At 36.0% G+C, this 21,963-nt stretch overlaps 1 protein-coding gene across 2 annotated transcripts in view; it reads right to left on the reverse strand.

The window, feature by feature from the left end:
• Positions 1 to 21,963, reverse strand: part of LOC111052063 — an 83,119-nt gene that overhangs the window by 26,249 nt on the left and 34,907 nt on the right. Inside the window, exons 4-8 of one of the 2 annotated variants that reach the window (XM_039435530.1) lie at positions 18,647 to 18,683; positions 17,705 to 17,842; positions 17,072 to 17,228; positions 10,225 to 10,405; positions 713 to 800 (exon numbers count right to left, since the gene is read on the reverse strand). In XM_039435530.1, coding sequence (XP_039291464.1) covers positions 713 to 800; positions 10,225 to 10,405; positions 17,072 to 17,228; positions 17,705 to 17,842; positions 18,647 to 18,683 — 601 coding nt within the window. Of the gene's footprint in view, positions 1 to 712; positions 801 to 10,224; positions 10,409 to 17,071; positions 17,229 to 17,704; positions 17,843 to 18,646; positions 18,684 to 21,963 lie in introns of both variants that reach the window. The other variant, XM_039435529.1, reaches the window with a different exon arrangement.

Here is a 21,963-nt window from a genome sequence, read left to right on the forward strand (position 1 = left end):
AATGACTTGACCGATTTTATACCCTGTATAGTTATGTATCAGCTCTATTAACTGGCAAGAGTCTCCTCCCTGAGAAATTAACAGGTGGTCCACCCCATCCTTGAGAAATTTATTTTGTAACCTCCTTCTCGTGCGTGAGGTAGGTAGATAGAGCAGATTATTCAAAAGAACACATGTCGATATTTTATTTGTAGAACAGCTGTTTTGACAACTTTTAAAAATCCTCTAATTTCATAATTCAAACAAAGGAAAATGTACTCTCAACACAATCACAATAGTATAATCGTAGTTTTGATTATTTAGCCGCCAATCGGCATAATGTTATTCCCTAAATTATCCTCGTTGATGAGACTTATAGATCAATGAGCAAGGAAAGTTGTGTGAGTGTACGACACCAGATTTTTAACAATGTAGGATCAATAATTGATCAACAAAATATTTCATCTTAATAATGAAAAATATAATTTCTTGATCAATAAAATATAATTGATTATTTCAAACGAAAATTAACTGTTAATATTACATCAATAAAACCTGTATCAGCTAACGTCTATAGAAGGCATTGACTAGACCTCACTATAGCTACAAAATTATATTCAGGGATGACTTGGAGACTCCTGAGTGTTTTAGAACCCACAGATCTTGAGGGATTCCATTCTTGAAAGAATAATATTGAGAAAATCCAGTTATATATTCAGAGATTTCCACTCACAATAATTTTCCTTCTATCAAACTCGCTGGTCCATCATACAGTCTTCGAGCAATGGATTTCATTTCTGTCACAACATACAGTTCGCCAACTGAAAAAATCAATACAACATACAGTTCGCCAACTGAAAAAATCAATATAATTCAAGCTAATATCAGCCTACAACACATTAACTACAATAATATATAATGAACTAGAATAATAGTACTAGAGTAATAATAATAGTATAATAGTATTTCAATAAAATAATACTACTAGAACAGTTATTTGTATAACAAGTGAGGAATTGCTGCACCGAGAGAGACATTTTTTCACGAGCCAAAGGCGAGAGGAAAAAGGTTTTCAAGTGCAGCAACAAAACACTTTACTCACGAGTTACACATTTAATTTTTTGTACAGTTACCATTGAATGTGGAAGTGAGTAAAACTAAAGAAGAGAATATAATTTCACAAAAAAATAGTGTATTAGAATACTTTTGATAAACAGTCGATGTGATTAGTACCCTATGTGCAGTTTTTTTGAGAATTGGATGGAAAAATAAATACAATCCAAGGTCTATAGATAGAAGAGATCAGGACACCAATTTTAGACTCAATATGTCTCAAGTTGTTGACTGTAGTCGTTGGCTGTAGGGACAATGCATCCAGGGAACTGGCCGCGTTGTCCTCTTCTCGGCACTCCGGATTTGGCTGATTTGGACGCCGCTGTAGATGCACCCAGAGTCAGCCTTCCAATAGGCTAAGTTATTTTCTTCCTCCGGTTCTAGTGCTAGCAGGTCCAGCCACGCTTCCCCGGATAGGTGGGGTTGTAGGCCATCAGAGCGTTGCTATTGGCTGGGGAGAGCCCACTAGCTACACCACTCACCAGCAAACCACGCTAGTTTCCCTCAGGTTCTACTACACGGTCAACATCTCACCGAGCCATTGGGGGCGTTCTTTCAGCCTCCTTCGCCGCTTCACCTTCACCTTCCTTCAGCGTCGCTGACTGGTGTGTAAGCTCCGGTTCCTCCCTGGCATATGGCAGATTTGGGAAATAAGGGAAAAACACAAGAACGGTTCAACTACTCGGCTTGGTCCACAATTTCCACCAGCTCACCACAAAGTAAGAGGCAGCAAACACCGTTAAGGGTACCTCCGCTCTAAGGTCCAACTGGCTCGCCAGCAGGGGAAGAACTGATTCGTCTCTATGCCACGCTACTGGTGGAACATGTTAGGGTGAGTCATTGCACCCTAACTCGGCAGTGTCTTCAGCTATGGAGCTCTATGACTGCTCAAAGTAATAACAGTGCTGAAGTTGGGGGTTCCTGATATATAAGACCTTCAGTAGAACTTGGCAATTCTATTTTTATTTCAATTATTTATTTTTTTTTCCAATATCTTTCATTTCAATGTGATTCTGATTTTTCTTTTTCCATTTCAATAATTTCTGATATTCTTATTCTAATTTAATTTTAATTTTATTTTCAAAATATTTTTTCAAAAGTGAAAATATGTATATATGTAGATATTTTTTTTTTGCCAAGTCTACTTTTTTGGGAGAAGTGGTAATGTAGAAGGGTTCTTTCTTAGGGAATTTAGTACTGTGAGCAGTGGCTGACTGACAATCAGCTGTTGGCACCTTCACGGCCCAACTGCTAACTGTCAATCAGGCCACCATTGTTGGAATGGGAGTGGCTTGTGGGTCTGAGCTGGTCGTGGTATTTCGTACATCTGCCTTATTGATGTACGCCACGAGATAGAAGCTATATCATGAAGCTCTCGAGATGTGAGCCAAATGAAGTTGAGTAATTGAGGGGTACTGGCATATTCATAGAGTAACCTATTATTCACTGTGTAGTGAAAGTTGCAGATGGTTCTCATGAGTCTGTTTTGAAGGCCAAATAGTCGTTTTCTATTGGTCTTCGATAGGTATGGGAACCAGACTGGGGCGGCATAGGTCATGTATGCCCTGATGATAGCTGTGAATATGAGCAGCCGAAATTTCAGGGGGAGTGAAGGGGTGACAAGGAAGGGGAATAGTTGTACAAACAGCACACGACAGTGTTGAATTTTCACTTTAATTTATTGTTTGAAAGTGAGTGTTCTGTCCAGAGTTACACCTAGGTACTTGATGACGGTATGGGACCATGGCAGGGCGTGGCCATGGATTTTGAGAGTGAGAGGAAGTTCAAGTTTTCGGGAAAAGGCGACAGCCACACATTTAGTTGGATTAATCTCTACCTTTCAGGATGAACACCAGGATGTTAGCAGGTTTAACTGCTCTTGAACATTCCTGGCCGCCCTATTCAGATTCATGCTGCTCGAGTGGAATGTGGTGTCATCAGCAAATAGACTTGTTTGAACTGAAGGTAGAGATGACATGTCATTGATGAAGAAGGAGTAGAGGATAGGTCCAAGCACAGATCCTTGGGGGACACCTGCTGTTGATGAGGTTAGAGCTGAAGAGGCTATTGAAGAGGGGGTACGGATTTGGACTTGAAAATACCTATTAGTAAGGTATGACTTGAAGAGTCTGACTGTTGGAGGTGGAAAGACAGATGAAAGTTTATAGAGGAGTCCAATTAGCCACACAGTGTCAAAGGCTGCTTTGAAGTCTATAAATCACGTGCTCTTTCTTGTTGAAAGAGTCTGATGACTGAGAGCAGAATTTCATTAGTTGCAGAGTTGTTGAACAACTTGCACGAAATCCAAACTGCTCTGGCCGAATCACACTATCTAGCGTATCTCTGATGTGCTTCTTCAGAAACATTCTCTCAAAAGCTTTGAGAAAAAGCAGAATATGGAGATAGGCCTGTAGCTGGATGGTAGGGTAGAGCGTTTTCCTGGCTTTAATAATAATTTGCTCTTTTTCCATTCTGAGGGGAAGTGTTGGTAGTTCAGAATGGAATTGAAAATTACAAGCAGGTGTTGGGCTAGTTCTGGTGATGCATTGAAGATGGCCTTCCCTGAAATACCATCAAGGCCTGGGGCCTTTCTTGGATTGGTATTTCCAAGTGCAGTTATCATATCTCCCATTGTAAAGAATGGAAGATTATTTGGGGTTTGGTCTTGCACAGTTTCTAATACACTGTCGACTATTCTATTGAAGTGGGAGTTGAGATCTTGACTATGGGGAATGGGTGGGTTTGAAAAGTAAGTTTGGAGGTGGGAGGCAAACTCATCCACATTCTCTTGTTCTGAGAAGATAAGCCCGTTTGAGCTCTCAAGTGGTGAGGTTGGGGGTTGTTTCCTGAGAAGTTTCCGGGTAGCTTGCCAGGCTGAGTGAGATGGCAAAGATGTTAAATATTCTTCTCAGGATTGCAGGCGATGGAGCTTGAGAAGTTGAGAGCATTTGTGAGATGCTCTATTGAATGCGTATTTGCAGCAGGAGCTCGTGTTATCTGCAAACGTCTACGAGTGCTACGACGCTCACTGATAGCTAATTGGATTTCAGTTGGGAGTAGTGAGCGTCGTTGGGGTTGGGCTATGGAAGTGTTATCATCTAGAGCTGTTTTAATAACTTCCGTGATAGTATCATGGGCTTCTAAGTCGACAGAGTTTGAATGTGTGCTTGGTAAGGGAGGAATGGAATTCGACACACTTTCAAAGTAATTTCTCCAATTCACAGTAAGGCGATGTGGAGGTGGCCTTGCAATGCTATCAGGATTTACAAGAGTGAACAACGCTTGTAAGTGATCTGAAGAGAGGTCTTCTATCACGTAAACCAGTGTGGTCTTTGTAAGTCCAACAGACAGTGCATAGTCCAAAATGTCAGGGTGAGCAGCTTGGTTACACATACTTATATGTGTGGAGGATAATGGTATGTGAAAACATATTTCTGTGTCAAATTCTTCAGTGAATTTGAGGAGTGATGCCCCTGTTATATTTGTAGTTCGGCAACCAAAAGCCATGTGCTCGGCGTTCCAGTCACCAGCCACAAACATGCTGTGGGAGGAGGTGAAAAGTTGAGGAAGTTTGTTAAATGGAGGGTTGTAAGTTATTTGTGGGTGGGTTGTATAGAGAGACAAAAGTAACCGGTGTATTCTGTACAGAGATTGTTGCTGCTATGACATCCATGTCTGGTATGGATGGAAGTGGGTGTACACAGAACGAGTGTTTTCTGTGTACTAGAATTGCTACGCCACCATAGGTTTGATTGTACTCATTGGTGGGGGGGGGGCGGTCATAGCATAGGCAGTGATAAAAGGGAAATTTAATTGGGAGTGTAATATTGACATTTCATTTTCCTGAATAAGAGCCACATTCAGGTCACTGAGAAAGTGACGAAGTTCGTCTGCTTTGTTGCGGAGTCCATCTGCATTAAATGAAATTATTCATTTTAGATGAGGAGGGAGGGAAGTGCACTCATAATAACTCCAATGGCCTCACCAATATAAAAGGCTGTGTCGAGTTGTGGTATTCGTCTTGTTCGTCTCTACGCTACTGGTGGAACATGTTAGGGTGAGTCATTGCACCCTAACTCGGCAGTGTCTTGAGCTATGGAGCTCTATGACTGCTCAAAGTAATAACAGTGCTGAAGTTGGGGGTTCCTGATACATAAGACCTTCAGTAGAGCTTGGCAATTTTATCTTTATGTATTATTCTCTGATTTTTCTTTCTAATAGATGAATGTGTCATTCGATAGAGCGAAATTTGGGATTTCATTCCTTACCATTTTCAAATTTTGGGCTCAATAATTACGCTGTTGTCGAAAAAAAAGGTTATTGCCATTGGCGGGGGGGGGGGGATTATATTGAACCAGGTCCCTTGTCGCCTCCAGGGAAAGTGTATTCCAGAAAAAATTGATAAGAATCGATGAAACAAGTCTTCAGCTATCATGTGATACCACTTTCAAATTTTGGGCTCAATAATCACACCGTCAGCGGGGGGAAGGGTTGTAGGTAACCAGGTCCCATGCCGCCCCCAGGGAAGGTGTAACCAAGAAAAATTTTATGGAAATCAATGTAACAAGTCTACAGCTATCATATGATTCCACTTTCAAATTGTGGGCTCGTTATCACGCAGACAGAGGGGGGGAAGGGTTGTAGGTAACCAGGTCACTTGCCGCCCCCAGGGAAGTCGTATTTCATAACTATTCGATGGAAATCAATGGAACAAGTCCACGGCTATCATACGATACCACTTTCTAATATTGGGCTCGATAATCACGCAGTCAGCGGGGGGAAGGATTGTAGGTAACCAGGTCCCTTGCCGCCCTCAGGGAAGGTGTATTCAAGAAAAAAATTATGGAAATCGATGTAACAAGTCTGCAGCTATCATATTATACCACTTTCAAATTTTGAGCTCGGTAATTACGCTTTCAGTGACTGGAAGAGCTGTGGGTAACCAGGTTCCTTGCCGCCCCCAGGAAAGGTGAATTTAAGAAAATTTTGATGGAATTTGATGGTATCATATGATACCATTTTTAAATTTTTGGCTCAACAATTACGCCCTCAGCGGGAGGGGAGGTTTGTAAGTAACCAGGTACCTTGCCGCCCCCAGGAAAGGTGTATTCGAGAAAAATTTTTCTCGGAATCAATGCAACAGGTCCACAGCTATTATATGATACTACTTTCAAATTTTGGGCTCGATAATCATGCCGTCAGCGGGCGGGAAGGGTTGTAGGTAACCATTTATTTATAAATAAATTAAAAATTGAATTTTAAGATGCCCGTACTTTAATTTAAGATACTGAAGTTGATTCTTCAACCACTGAATACAAGAAAAATCCGCAACAGATATATATACTTAAGTATAATTATTGGGCTTTCATCCACGTCGCCACTATAATTTTCATGTTCAATGAGCATGTTTCATTGTGGCCTGATTGACGAATTGAATTTATATGATTATCAGAGTGCTGATCAATAGATGCTCAAAGCCAATATACAGAGTGTTTTCGAGCTTCCTACCAATATTCTAGGGCTTTGTTCCTAGTTAAAAAATTTTTTTTTCTATATCATTTTCAAACTGTCCGAAGGTCCTCAGTTACTCTCACAGCTGCCATTTTAACTTACAATCTGTTTTCTAAATAACAGCTGCACATACGGAAGTAGAACTTTGACAATGATTTGTGACTATCGTCAGGTCCACGTTATAATGACAGTATTTGACTAACTTTGATGTTGCTATATTAGTCTATCATTCCACAAAGCAGGTAGTACTATCCTTCTCTAGCTCGGCAACGATGCCAAATCTATTTTTGACAATGTAGAAATAAAATTAAAGAAGACAGAGAATCGGCAAAGCTGTTCTCCTATCTTTATCCACTGCCATTATAACGTGGACCTTACTATATATAGAGCTACAAAAGAATTATGACAATTTTTTGAATTCATAAAACACAATGGCGGCCGTTAAAAAATTTAATTTATTCTGACCGACCTACAGTTGAATAACGTGTGCAGGAAGTTAATAGACCAGTTAGAGAATAAAAAAATTCCCAGATCTTCAAGTTTTATTGCAGCTAATGTTTATTGCATTTCGACATCACAATCACAATATTGTTTGGAATTCATCTTTGCCAAATAAACACCGCCTATCATTTTTTTTAAATACACCGCCTATTATTTAAATTTATTCCAAGCTTCAATCCATACCTATCGTACAGTATATGGCAATGATAAATGATATGCACAAGAAAGTATACTGAACTTGAATTAAAACGTTAAATGCTACAAACTGTTACTACATTCTATAATAAACATTCTCCAACATCCTTATGACAGTTTCTCATATAATATGTTATTCTTATTAAAATTACTAGAATATTATTGAATTATATGGAATATGAATTGATTTGTACAAGAAGTATTCATCCAGTTAGGTGTATACTCAATGACAAAAATATACAAGAGTATACAAAATGAATGTTAATTATTCAAGAACTGTATCATATAAGATACCTGATTGGATATAGGTATGAAGAAACTCGTCGAAAATATGATCACAAGCTCAGAAAAGCTAAAATATCATTGAATAATAATTTTTTAACAAAAATAGAATGAGAACTCAAAAATCAGTTGATTGTCCAGGTTGGATATTATTTAATTTTGATTATAAACTAACAACAAATTGGAGAAAAATTTTATAACTTTGTTAGTTTTGAACAGATTGTTTTGAAACTTCATGGGTGTGTTGATAGTATGAAGGGAATCGTTCATGATCCTTTGTAGAATTTTCCTACGTTCCCTTCTCCCTCCTAAACCGAAAACATATGGTAGTTCTGATGGTATATGCGAGAGGATTCAAAAGTCGCGCTTTTGAGTAGACCAATAGTGTTGTTCCGCGGGCGATTTAATCCAATCCTGTTCCTTGCCGCGAAGCACAGAGGAAGCTCGGAATAGCGCGACTTTTGAGTCTTCTCGCATATACCATCAGAACTACCATATATTTTTTTTTTTCAGTTTAGGAGGGAGAAGGGGACGTAGGAAAATTCTACAAAAAATCATGAAAGTTTCCCTTCATACTATTAACACACTCATGAAGTTTCGAATAAATATTATGTTCAAAACTAACAAAGTTATGAGAATTTCAACAATTTGATGTTAGTTTATAATCAGAATTAAATGATATACAACCTTCTGACCAGGACATACAACTGATTTTCGAGTTTTCATTTTATTTTTGTTAAAAAATTATTATTCAATGATATTTAAGATTTTCAGAACTTGGTATCATATTTTTTACGAGTTTCTTCATACCTTCATACCTAGTTTCACATTCTTTTGAAAAACTCCTTCCCTGGGGGCGGCAAGGGACCTGGTTACTTACAACACTTCCCCCCCCCCACGCTGACGGCGTAATTGTTGAACCCCAAATTTGAAAGTAGTATCAAATGATGGCTAAAGAGTTGCTTCATCGATTTCCATCAAATTTTTCTGGAATACACCCTCCCTGGGGGCGGCAAGGGACCTGGATACCTACAAGCCTTCCCCCCCCCCCGCTGACGGCGTGATTATCGAGCCCAAAATTTGAAAATGGTATCATATGATAGCTGTAGACTTGTTACATCGATTTCCATAAATTTTTTCTTGAATACACCTACCCCGGGGGGGCAAGGAACCTGGTTACCTACAAACCTTCCCTCCCCCTGTCGGCGTGATAATCGAGCCCAAGATTTGAAAGTGGTATCATATGATTGCCGTGGACTTGTTCCATCGATTTCCATCGAATAGTTATGAAATACGACTTCCCTGGGGGCGGCAAGTGACCTGGTTACCTACAACCCTTCCCTCCCGCTGACGGCGTGATTATTGATCCCAAAATTTGAAAGTGGTATCATATGATAGCTGAAGACTTGTTCCATCAATTTCCGCCAGATTTCTCATGGATACACCTTCTCTGGGGGCGGCAAGGGACCTGGTTACCTATAAACTTTCCCTCCCGCTGACGGCGTGATTATTGATCCCAAAATTTGAAAGTGGTATCATATGATAGCTGAAGACTTGTTCCATCAATTTCCGCCAGATTTCTCATGGATACACCTTCTCTGGGGGCGGCAAGGGACCTGGTTACCTATAACCTTTCCCTCCCGCTGACGGCGTGATTATTGAGCCCAAGATTTGAAAGTGGTATCATATTATAACTGAAGACCTGTTCCATCAATTTCCGCCAGATTTTTCTTGGATACACCTTCCCTGGGGGCGGCAAGGGACCTGGTTACTTACAACCCTTCCCTCCTGCTGACGGCGTGATTATTGAGCCCAAAATTTAAAAGTGGTATCATATGATAGCTGTGGACTTGTTACATCGATTTCCATAATTTTTTTCTTGAATACACCTTCCCTGGGAGCGGCAAGGTACCTGGTTGCTTACAAACCTTCTCCCCTGCTGACGGCGTAATTGTTGAGCCCAAAATTTGAAAGTGGTATCACATGATAGCAGAAGACTTGTTTCATCGATTCTTATCTATTTTTTCTGGAATACACTTTCCCTGGGGGCGACAAGGGACCTGGTTCAATATAATCCCCCCCCCCCCGCCAACGGCCATAACGTTTTTTTTTTCGACAACAGCGTAATTATTGAGCCTAAAATTTGAAAATGGTATAGAATGAAATCCCAAATTTCGCTCTATCGTATGACACATTCATCTTCAAGAACGGTGATGGTCGCGGGCTAACCGTGAAGCTGGCCCGCCAATATATAAACCCTTATAAACCCCATTTCCGGTTGAGCCCAAAATTTGAAACTTGGATATTCTGAATGCCCAAAAAAGCCCTAAATATTGGCATATGTTTCAAATTTTGGGCTGAATATTTTGGGGCCAGCTTCACGGCGGTCGTGAATTATACAAATTCCTCTACTACATTACATTATATATTAAAGTAATTCCATATTAATTTGACGTTATATTAAGATAACTTTGATTAATATTCTTATGAATTTATTGATACTTCACTGCATTTTGTCTTCTTGAGTGTAATATAAAGACAGATAAATTTAATTTGCATTTTAAATTTGAATTTTGTTAAAATTCTGCGCTCATCTTCCAAACTCATGAAATAACTATTGAGAAAGAAAGTGATTTCACTCACCATATTTCAATATTTTTTTCGTACTGGGGTCAACGAATTTTACTTCACGAATTTTTGTTTGTGTTCTCTCCGAATTTGGGTAAACAAGCGCACCAACTTCAACGCCATCATGATGATATATGTAACGAGACTCATGCAGCCGTTCTTCAACATACTCATTCACAATTCTCAGGAATACCAACTGCTGGAAAACATAAGTAAATATGCATCAAGGACTGGAGTCACACTTTTGATTTGGTGAAGACCACATGCTCACCATAACTGAATTCATAAAAATATACATCAATCATTAAAAGTGTCCTTTGTCAAGGTTCAACCATAGACAAGAGATAGCATAAGAAGATATCCCATGGAAGAGATCGTTTATGTTCCAAAGGTCAAGCCGATTAAAGTCGACAGTATCAGTCGAGCGCTCGATGAGAAAGGTAGCCGTCGTTATCTAATCGAGCCAGTGCAACTGTGCTCATCTTTCTCGTAAATAACTTTCCTCCAACCTTTAAAGTCAACTGAAATCATGTCGCATTGCTTTAAATGTGGAAAAAAGTTTACTAGTGGTTGTGACGAAATTCGATGTAGTGAATGTGGTAAAACCTTCCACCCCAAGTGTACAAGAATTTAACTAAAAAACTTCAAAAAAATGTGTGCCCAGAGCAAAGCAGTGTGGAAGTTCGATGATTGTAAGAGCTCTTTTAACAAATATACAGGTCAGTGTGACTCTTCAAATTTTCAATTATCTGAATTAACTATGTTAAGACAGGAGGTAGAGTCATTGGGGGAGGATATAACGTCCAAATTAGATACGTTAACCACAATAACCGATGGAATAAGAACTCGTCTTGATGATCTAGCTTCAGCACAAAACAAATTGAAACTAAAGTGTGAGGATTTGGAGAAGAAAAACACGGAAACTGCAAATCATGTACGCTCATTACAACAAGAAATAATTTCATTACATCAGAGAAGCAGAATCGACAATTTGGAGATAGTTGGAATCCCGGGAACCACAGGAGAAAACCTCATAAACGTACTCGAACGCCCAAGTAAGCCTCTTTAACTGAATTTCAAAGAAGAGGACTTTTCGGTGGTGCATCGCGTTCCGACAAAAAAAGGAGACACTTAAATTATCGTCAAATTCACATCACGAAGGGAAAAGGCTGCATGGCTCGCGGCGGCAAAACAGAAAAAGGAAATCTGCAATTCGCCGACCGACAATCAGGTTTATATCAACGAACATCTTTCACCATTCTTCAAGCGTTTGTTTGGGAAGGCCAAGGAATTGAGAAATAAAAAGAGACTCATGTTTGTTTGGATCAGAGACAGTAAAATATTTATAAAAGAGAGGGAAAAGTCGCGAACAAAAAGAATTACTTGTGATGAAGATCTAGACATATTCAACGGTGATTGATATTTTTCTGTAATGACAAAAAAGCACAGTGCATAGGTTCATTGACATTTGTTTTTTGATCTTATCTCTGTGATAATCAATACATTCTTACACTTTTTTTTATTTTTTCATTTTTATTTCGGATTAATGAGTTTATTTTTTCCCACTATTTTATTCACATCTTCGTATAATACATCTTCTATATTATCTAATTTTTTTCTATATAACTTTCTTTCTTTACTCCTCTCACTCTTCATTCTGCTTCTTTTTTTTCTTATATACAGATTCATATTACGATATAATTAGTTTGAGTTATATGACTAATAACAATAATTATAGCTACGATGATTTGATAGATTTGGAATGTTACAGTACGTTTGAGAATGATGACATAGTTAATTTTCACCCCGATCAGTTTGATGATGGTTCCAATGATTTTATTAATGTTATTCATATGAATATTCGAAGCATAGGAAAGAATTTTGATGAGTTTTGTTATACTTTACCGAATTGCAAACTAAACTATGATACTATAGTTTTATCAGAAACATGGATAAATGAGAATAAGAGCTTTGATTATAGTTTAGATGGTTTCACTGCACTAAGTAAACCAGGTCATCTGAATAACTGCAATGGTATAAAATATGTGTTTTTATAAAAAATTGTATATTATTCGATGAAATCGTTCATGTAAATAGGGGAGCAGATACTCTTTCAATATATTACAAATGAATGTTTCAATTATAAATTTGATAGCAGTGTGATACCAGCCGCTGACATTGATGTTTTCTTATCTGATCTTGATACACAACTGAGAGACATTCATAAGACACAAGAAATTATCTTGCTGGGTGACTTGAATCAGTTCAATGCAAATAAATGTCTCAAGTCATTCATTAACAAGCCTACACGAGTAAATAATAATTCTAAATCCTGTATTGATCACATTTTTTTACAGAGATCCGAAAATTGGGGAAGAAAACATTTTAGGAATAATTCATGAAACTTCTATAACCTATCATTTTTGTATGACTCTCCATATTAATATAAAAAACAGGCACCTAATAAACCAAACAACTTGAATCATTACAAGAAAAAAAAAAATTATTTCAAACTCATTGATTTGTTGAAGGAGGAAACATGGGTTGATGAACTTTCTAATATGGACGCCTCTACTGACTTGGATGATATAGTTAACCGATTCGTAAAAAAGTTATTATCTTATATAAAACTATCAACTCATCAAATAAAGTTAAAAAGTGAATCTAGACCTCTAAAGGAATGGATAAGTTCAGGTTGGTGAATTCAATAAGAATGAGAGACAAAATGCATAATACTTTGGAAAAACAACCTTTTAATGTCACGTTGAGAGAAAATTATAGAGTCTATAGAAATTTACTAAATAAACTTATCAAATCAGCAAAAATCGACTTTTATAAGAACAAATTAAAATCATGTGAAGGGAACAATAAAAAGGTATGGAGCTGCATTCAAGAAATATTAAACAGTAAACGCCAAAAAGTTCTACCTGGTATTGATCCTGAACTACTAAATAAATATTTTTCAGATGTGGGAAAGTCTTAAAAGAGGGAGAGAGTCTTCAAAGAAAATGAAAATCTTCCTTATCTGGAAACCACTGCTGTTTCTAATTCCCGCCTTGTGAATTATTTTTCTATGCATTCTACAAGTTCACAAGAAGTTATGAAACAAATAAATAATTAAAGAAATGGTGCATCCTCAGGTTTTGATAATTTAAATAGTTTTTGTTTAAAAAGAATAACAACTTTTATAGCTCAGCCCCTAACATTTATTTTAATAGATGTATGGAAACTGGACATTTCCCAAGTCACTTTAAAATTGCAAACATAATCCCATTGCATAAATCTGGGGACAAGAAGAATCCAGGCAATTATCATCCAATGAGTCTCATAAGTAATTTATCCAAAGTTTTTGAAAAAATAAAAGAACAGGTTGTCTCATAATAAAAAAAGTTCAATTCAATAAACCAGTATCAATATGCCTTCCAAGAGAATAAGAGTACTGAGGATGCCATGACTGAACTTGTAAAAGAAATAACATCCAATTTCAACACACATAGAAAATCTTTGGCTGTGTTTCTGGACTTAGCCAAAGCATTTGATACTATCCCACACATCAAACCTGCTTGAAAAACTTGAAAAATATGGATTTCGTGGTCCGGTCTTAAAGCTCTTTGCTGGTTATTTGGGGAACAGAACACAAATAATATTTCTGAATGGAAAAGAGAGCAAAGTAACTTTAACAGAATTCGGCTTACCCCAGGGTACTGTTCTTTCTCCAATTTTATTTTTAGTTTATATAAATGATCTCTTAAGCCTTTCCATCAAGGTATGTGGAGTTTTGTCCTATGCTGATGATATTGCATTGGTTTTTACGGGGACTTCATGGGACAACGTGATATCCTTGACCAACATCGGACTCTCTGGTGTGAGAGTGTGGCTTGTGAGAAATGCGTTGACACTGAATTACTCGAAGAGCGTTTATATGACTTTTTCACCAAAATCAAGTACTCAACCCGATGATATCAGACTTCAATTAATGCAGTAAGAGTACACAATGTAAATTGCTTGTATGGCATGGACGGTAGCAATCGTAATCAACTGGCTTGCTCTTGTCCCCTTTTAGAAAGCGTGACCAAAACAAAGTATTTAGGTGTCACTCTGGACCCTCATTCAAGATGGAATGAGCATATAAATAGTATGTGTAGCAGAATTAAATTTATGATCCACAAATTTTATAATTTGAGCTTACTCAAAGACGAAGGTCTAAGTAAAATGGTATACCTAGCATATGCTCAGTCAGTCTTCCAGTATGGAATTAGGGGTGGGGTGGCGCTTTCAATGCACATTTTAAAAAAATTTTATGTTATTGAAAAGGGTATTCTCAAGGCAGTCTTGGGAGTGCCCAGACGTTCCCCTAGTCACCAACATTTTCTGGAATTTGGAGTTATGACAGTCAGACAGCAATATATTAGAAATCTAATTAGATATATCAGCAATCATACAGATATCTTCACACTGCATAAAACTAATTATATTTTCAGACCTGCAAACTAACAGATATATTGTTCCTCGAACTGACTTAACTATATGCATAAGTCAATTAAACTACATAGTAAATAAACTAATAAATATCATTCCAGAACATTTTATAAAAAGAAAACCCTATAAAGCACTAAAAACAAAAATTGAGAACTGGATCAAGACCGAGAATTTTGTAGTCAAAATATTTTAATTCTAGGCATTCATCAATTCTCTATTATCATGTTTAATTCAATTATTTCCCCCTTTACTATCTGAAAGTTGTCTATCAAAACTAAATTCAATTCATATAATGTTATCCTGCACTGATTCAAATCAATTATTCCCCCCTTTACTATTGAAATTTGTCTCTCAAACTGAACCCAATTTATATAATGTTATCCTGCACTAATTTCATATTCTTGATAATTATATAAAAATTAATATTTGTTTAACGAATTATATTTTGTTGACGTTCATGTTTATACTATGAACCAACTACTCAACTATCATGTTTTTTCTTTTTATTTTTTGAAAGTGTATGCTAATTTTTTGTTTTAAGTGTTTGCTAAATTTTTTTGTTTCTACAGATACTTTTTTTCTCTAGTTTTCTCAAATTGGAGTGCTTACTGAATGCTCGTTGCTAGCGCACAAACTTTGTTTTTCTGGCAACGCCAATATTATATATTTTATTATTATTTAGTTTCAATAAAAGGTTTCGTATTTTTGTTACTAAATTTCTAATGTATGGAACTGAGTTTTGTTTCCCATGTTTTGTGAATTATGGTAATAAATCATAAAAAAATCATATGAATTTGGCAATAAATTTTATTTGATTCTTTGTTATAATTTGTATAGAATAAGTTGAGACGTGGTCCTCCATCCGAACAAATTGCAGGGTTGCCAAATCGTGTAAAATTGCGACTCTTTCAAATTTCCAATATTTAACATCAGAGTTGGATGTATAATATCATCCCCGATATCCCAGTAGTGCTAGAAAATTTTCAGGGTTGGAGGATTAAAAGGAAGTTAATGAGGGGGTCAGAATACAAGGTATCCAAGTGACATTTTTCATTTTTATGATTTAGCTACAGTAATCGATAGCTGAAAGTGGTAAAAATCTACTATAGATGTCTAGACAATCATCAAGACATCTAAACTACATCTTCAAACAGCTGTTGATTTGATTAAACAAGGGGTCCGAGTGACTTGGATCCCTTGTTTACATGACAACGGTTGCTCGTATCCATCAAATTAAATTTAACCTTGACTAAGCCATGTCACCAAGCAAAAGATACCTCAAGAACCAATTAGCGAATCAGATAATATTGCAATGAGGTCATTAATCATTGTTCAATTGCTGGCAAATTTTATAGATTTATGTGTAGCTGGACAATTATAGAGTTTTGTTTGGTAAACAAGGGGTACAAGTGATACTTCCTATCACCATCTGACTGATAATTGAGAAAGGAGAACAATTTGAGACATTAAACTGTACGTTTGATTTGGTAAAATAACACTGAATAGTTACAGGAATAGGTGAGTATCATCTCTATATTCATTTCATGGATGAAGAATTAATTGATGTGAGTGAACTTTAGGCTCAATTTTCTCGAAACTAACAATATTTCACTTGGACTCCTTGTATTATAACCCCATCGTTTAACTTTTTCGATGAAACAACGCTAAAATTTGTTTTTCTTTTAAATATCACTTCTCTCAGAGTCATGGGATGTCGAAACTTCCTCGCTTTCACCATACACTTATCATTCGAAACAAAAAAGTTTCCAGCATGTCGAAAATTTAATGTTTTCTGCTCGAAATGTCTGGACATTGACAAACATAATCATCAATTACAATATAACTGTAGGTCAGATAAAAATGATCCAGACACCAATATATGGAGACATTTTCCCCTGTTATTTTGATGAAGAATTCTTACACATTATGACGCCCCATGATTCTGTGATATTTCCACGTAGTTCTTTTCTGTGAAGCCACGTTAAGCCAGTTACATACACATCGATTTTGCAGGCCTTATGAATTCTAGCAGATCGAACGAAACTTGAAAAACATCATCTGTTGAATCTAATAGAATTTATAAGGACGGCGAAAAATCCTACGTCCAAAAATCGATGAATGTGTAGCTAGCCTTACGGTAGTAGTCTCTCAAACTGTGCCGTTCTCACACTCTCACCCCAACAAAACAGTAATAATAGACAGTAGTCGACAGAAATCGGTTCGAGTTGACAAAATTCGACTTTAAATTTGGGACATAAACGATATATACCATCTTCTTATGCTATCATTTCTCTATGTATCTACAATTTGATGGCACAAATCTTCCCGCAAGGTGACCTACTTTTTTCTGTAATAGAGAGAAAAAGGGAGAAGGTCCTCTTACCTCTCCACGTTTGCATTCGTAGATTGTCTGTCGTACATCAGTGAAATGTCGTGAATCTATCAAGTCGCTTATTACAGTCCATTTTTGATCTTTTACGAATGAGACTTTTGTAGCATAATTTTTTTTATAGTCTCTACCCACAGTTTTTTCGCATTTCCTTCAAGACAAATGAAGAAATTATACATTTTGAAATAGATTTTACATTATTAATGAATCAAAATTGATAAATCTGAGCTATTAGCATCACCTTGCAGAAAAAAAGACTGGAATCAACATTGATGGACAGGTTAAATCGTCGGTCCTGGCTGTCTAAGAACAGTCGTTGGGTCATGTTAGAGGCCCTCAAAATAATCAGTCATATTTTATTCCTCCAGAAAATATATTTTTCAATGATTGAATAATAAGTTTTGATGATTGAGATTGAATAGCCTGTTAAGTGATTATACTTCTACATTATTAAGAAACGATCTGGCAACGTTGCGGAGCTAGAAAAGGAGAGCTATATGTGATTTGTCGACAAAGATAGCAACACCAATGTTAATTCAATACTGCCATTATCACATGGACCTCACTATAGGATCAGGAATACGAGGGCTGTCTCGAAAGTAGTGAGAAATATAGATCTATACTTACACCGCGTCAGCAGTAGCTACTAGCTCGTATTCCCATCTTGAGCCTATCTCATAAGTATTGCCATCCTCGGATCCATGTGTTACTTCTGTGACCCGAATCACATCAGGCATATAATTTATCTCTCGAAATGCTCCATTACTGAGAAAATAGCAACATATTTTATCTAGTGCAATATTGGAATCATAGAGTAGAATAACTGCCTCCATTGTGAGAGTGAACTAAAAAGTCAGACTTTGGTTTGAACAACATATTTATAATAGTTTTTGACCGAGCGAGGTGAGCTCTAAGATTCATGTCAATGGTTTTGCATTTCTCTTCATTATTTATGTTTATATGATTCTCATTTATGACAATGCTTGGCAATAGATGATTTTCATGAAATTTGACAAGTATGTTCCTTTTTAAATTGTGCATTGACATATATATATAATGAGGTTCTTTGAAATTCAGCATTTCAATGATAATATGAAAGAAGAAGGAATTTCCTCCATAGTCCAATATTACTGAAAAAATCATTCATGATTAATCAGCTATTGAGTGGATTAATAATTAGACTATTATCAACATGATACGGGATAGTCCAGTCCACGGTATTCAGATGAAAACGGTAGGGGTCATGAAATGTGTGCACAGTAGCCAGCCAGCTAGATTGCATCATCGCCACCAACCGAGGCTTTCAACACCTATTGGCAATTTATGAAACTTATTTGTTAGAAACAGATAATTGGATGTAAAATGACATCAGCTACACCGGAAATTTAGCACAAATATGTGCGTGACACCTACCGTCTTCTTCTATATACTGTGGTCCAGTCAAAAGGTCGTCATTCAGGGAACAGCCCCAAAAGAACTTTTCCCCGAAAGGAGAAGAAGAAGAAGGAGAAGAAGAAGAAGAAGAAGAAGAATTCTAGTGAAGAACTGAAATATTTTATCAATACTCACTTGGATTGTAAAGGAATAAGAGGTTTAGTAAAACCATCTGAAAAAAATATTATGGATAAATACATCTCAATCAAAAAAGATACATGAACTGGATTACAAATAATATAGAAAATAGTGTTATTATATTCACGTTTTGGTGAGTGCACTTGATTAGCATTGGTTTTCTATCCTTATCAATGCAACAGATTATGTCGTTGGATGAAACAGATAGTTCCATCCTCTTGGCACTCTGCGCTTTTGCCAAATTGTTTCCAGATATCAGATGGAAGCAATAGTATATTTCGCACCTAGGTACGTTTACCGGCTCGAGATCGCGGTTTTCAAGTTCGAGACAAAGTCGAGAACTTGAAGCGTTCAAGAGCTGGAAAAACATTTTTGCCCGTGTTGCGAACGCTATTTTTCGCCACACCAAAAAAAAAAAAAAATAATAATAATGTTAAGTTGGCAATTTTGAAAGCAAAATTTTAAGGTTATGCTACTATAAATCATACAATGTTAATGAGGTTATGATTATATCATTGTATTCTATTGTTCGGTATCAAAACTACTAAATAATTCATATCAAGTTATAGAAATGATCATTTATTGATAGTTCAAATACCTATTTAATTATACTAGATACATAAATACAAATTAAATTATAAAAAAAAAGCATTATTGACAGTTAATTCTTTGTTTTTCACGTAAAATAAATTATACAATCATTATACTTTTTATACAACAAATCTCTATTATTTTATTCTTTATTATTCAAATATAAGTTGAATGTGCAGTTATGATTGTTTGAGAACATGAATCCTCTAGCAGATTCTACTACTTTTTTCTGAGAGGTCAAATGTACATTCAAATTGTTTGTATTTACAGTCTATTCTGATTGGTTCTCATGACATTTAATCTCAAATATTTAACAGACTTTTGTGCAATCCAGCCTTATAATACAGTATTATAAATAATACTTCCAAAATAAATAATATGAATATAAAATGATGAATTTTCATTACTATTTTGAAATAATGTCATGAAAAAAATTAATATAATTGCATGTTCCATAGTTTTGTCTCAAATTATTCAAAATATATCTGAAAAATTGATTGAAATTTGAAAAAAAGTAAGTATGGTAACTAATATAAAAAATAGCTAATAAAAGTAGAAATTCATCGACAAAAAAAATGTCATTGACCGAGATTCGAACCTTGATCATGTTAATCACCATTGCGTCTTGTTGAACTTGGGGGCCTGACTCATAAGACTTAGCAGACACATAATACTGTACGGTACTGTAAACTAGACTTCTAAAGTTTACTTCACTCCTAAAAAGCGTACAACAGACTTTGGCTCATGACTAATATTATTAAAATTAATATATTATCTGTCTCACAATAAAATTTTCACTCTGAATCAAGTCAGGTAACGTATCTAGGCTACTACTATAATATAGTGTATAGCAGCAAATTTGAAGCCGGTTTGCCGGCATTTTCACAACAGAATATTGCTCTGAAAATAGTTAAATCATAGAGAAAACATTCGAAGATTCAATCTTGAGTGGGCCTAATGTTTTCTCTATATGGTTTTATATTGAAGAAAAATATTATCTAACAGTCTTAATAATGAATTTCGGGAAAATTACTAGGAATTTTCAGTCAAGGATGAGTTTCACCAGTAGGCTTACCTTAAACTTCAGAACTCTGCTGTATTTTCTTATTATTATTGTTGATTGTATTGCATTAAGAAGTGGAATTCGATAATAAAAAGAAACAATAATTGTTAATAATTATTATTACTTTTAAATATTGTACTTTGATTTCAAATTCGATTCTTCACTTTTAAATACTAGTGATACGTACCTTTCTGACAATGGACAATGCAGCCAACATTATATTGTTGAGGCTATTTATAAATATTAAATTATGAAACAGTAATTTATAAAATATATTATAGACATAATACCGCGATTCACGATACATAATTATATAGATTATTACAGTCGTTATGAGATTATCTCTCTATGATTTGTGAGATTGGACACAATCAGCTGTTATTCAAGGTCATTTTACAGCCCTAGGGCCGAAAAGTTTTACCGGCCTGGTCGGAAAACAATCACTTTCGGCCTCCATATAACGCACGTAAACCAGCTCATTACATCCAAGTGTGGCGAAAAATACTTTTCCCCACAGTTACCTTGAAAAGTGACCATTCCTGATTTGATTACAGACAGCAAAGAATCACTTTTCCGCTCCAGTGCGCAAAGTATCACTTTGGGTACTCTTAATACTCTTTGCATATTATCTTGCAGCCATCCCAATCAGCTGTTGACATTGTTGGCATGTCTTTTGAATGCGAATTTGTTCTATCTATATTTTTTCCTGATTTTCAAATAAATAGAAATGGGGACTCTTTAAATTATACATTTTGAATATTATTTATTATTCATTATTCCAAATGATATTTTCTTTAATTCATGAATTGAATGGTTGAAAAATTATTTAGAAATTAAGATATACTCGAAATTTAACAAATGAATTGAATCAATTCAATTTTCAATTTGAATAAATTATTGATTATTATTTTTCAATTGGATTATCAAGTTTAGAATAAATAAAAGTTGTTATTAATAACTAAATTATACAGACAAACATTTGATGGATTTCAGCCATCATTTTTACTCATTATCAACCACTTCTCATATTCAATGGTAACTGTAGGAAAAATTTAATGTGAAATATGTGCGCAAAGTTACTCTGTTGCAATCAAGAAACCATTCCGCCTTCGCCTATGGCTTGTTTCTTTCGGTGTAGCAAACTGTCACTTTGTGCACTAGTTGCACAAATAGCAATTTCGCCCCACTTAGATGTAATGAGCTGGTTTTCTTGCGTCAAATGAAGGCCAAAAGTGATTTTTTTTTTCAGACCAGGCCGGTAAAATTTTTAAGGCCCTAGGGCTGTAAAATGGCCTTGAAGTCAGCTGATTCTGATTTGATGTGAACATGTTTTGTGCCGTACTATGAATTTGGAAAGTTAATTTGGAATTTAGAATTTAGACGCACACACAATATAACTCAATAAAAGGGATGCTTGATAAACATAACTAGTGCTAGAGAATGGGAAACCAGAAATGACAAGAGAAACAACGAAATAGAGAGAAGATATCAAATATATTGTCACCCCTTACATTCAAATTCATCTTACATTTGTGTGAAAAAATTGAGATATTTTCATTCTGTCGAAATGTTTTGTGCTGTTGTTGCATTTTTCCAAGGCAACAGGCTGACGTTTTTGAAGGTTTCATAATGAAGGGAAGATGAAATAAGAAGATATCCA

The sequence above is a fragment of the Nilaparvata lugens genome, chromosome 9 (assembly GCF_014356525.2).
Source record: "Nilaparvata lugens isolate BPH chromosome 9, ASM1435652v1, whole genome shotgun sequence".
In the NCBI taxonomy this organism is placed as follows: Eukaryota; Metazoa; Arthropoda; class Insecta; order Hemiptera; family Delphacidae; genus Nilaparvata; species Nilaparvata lugens.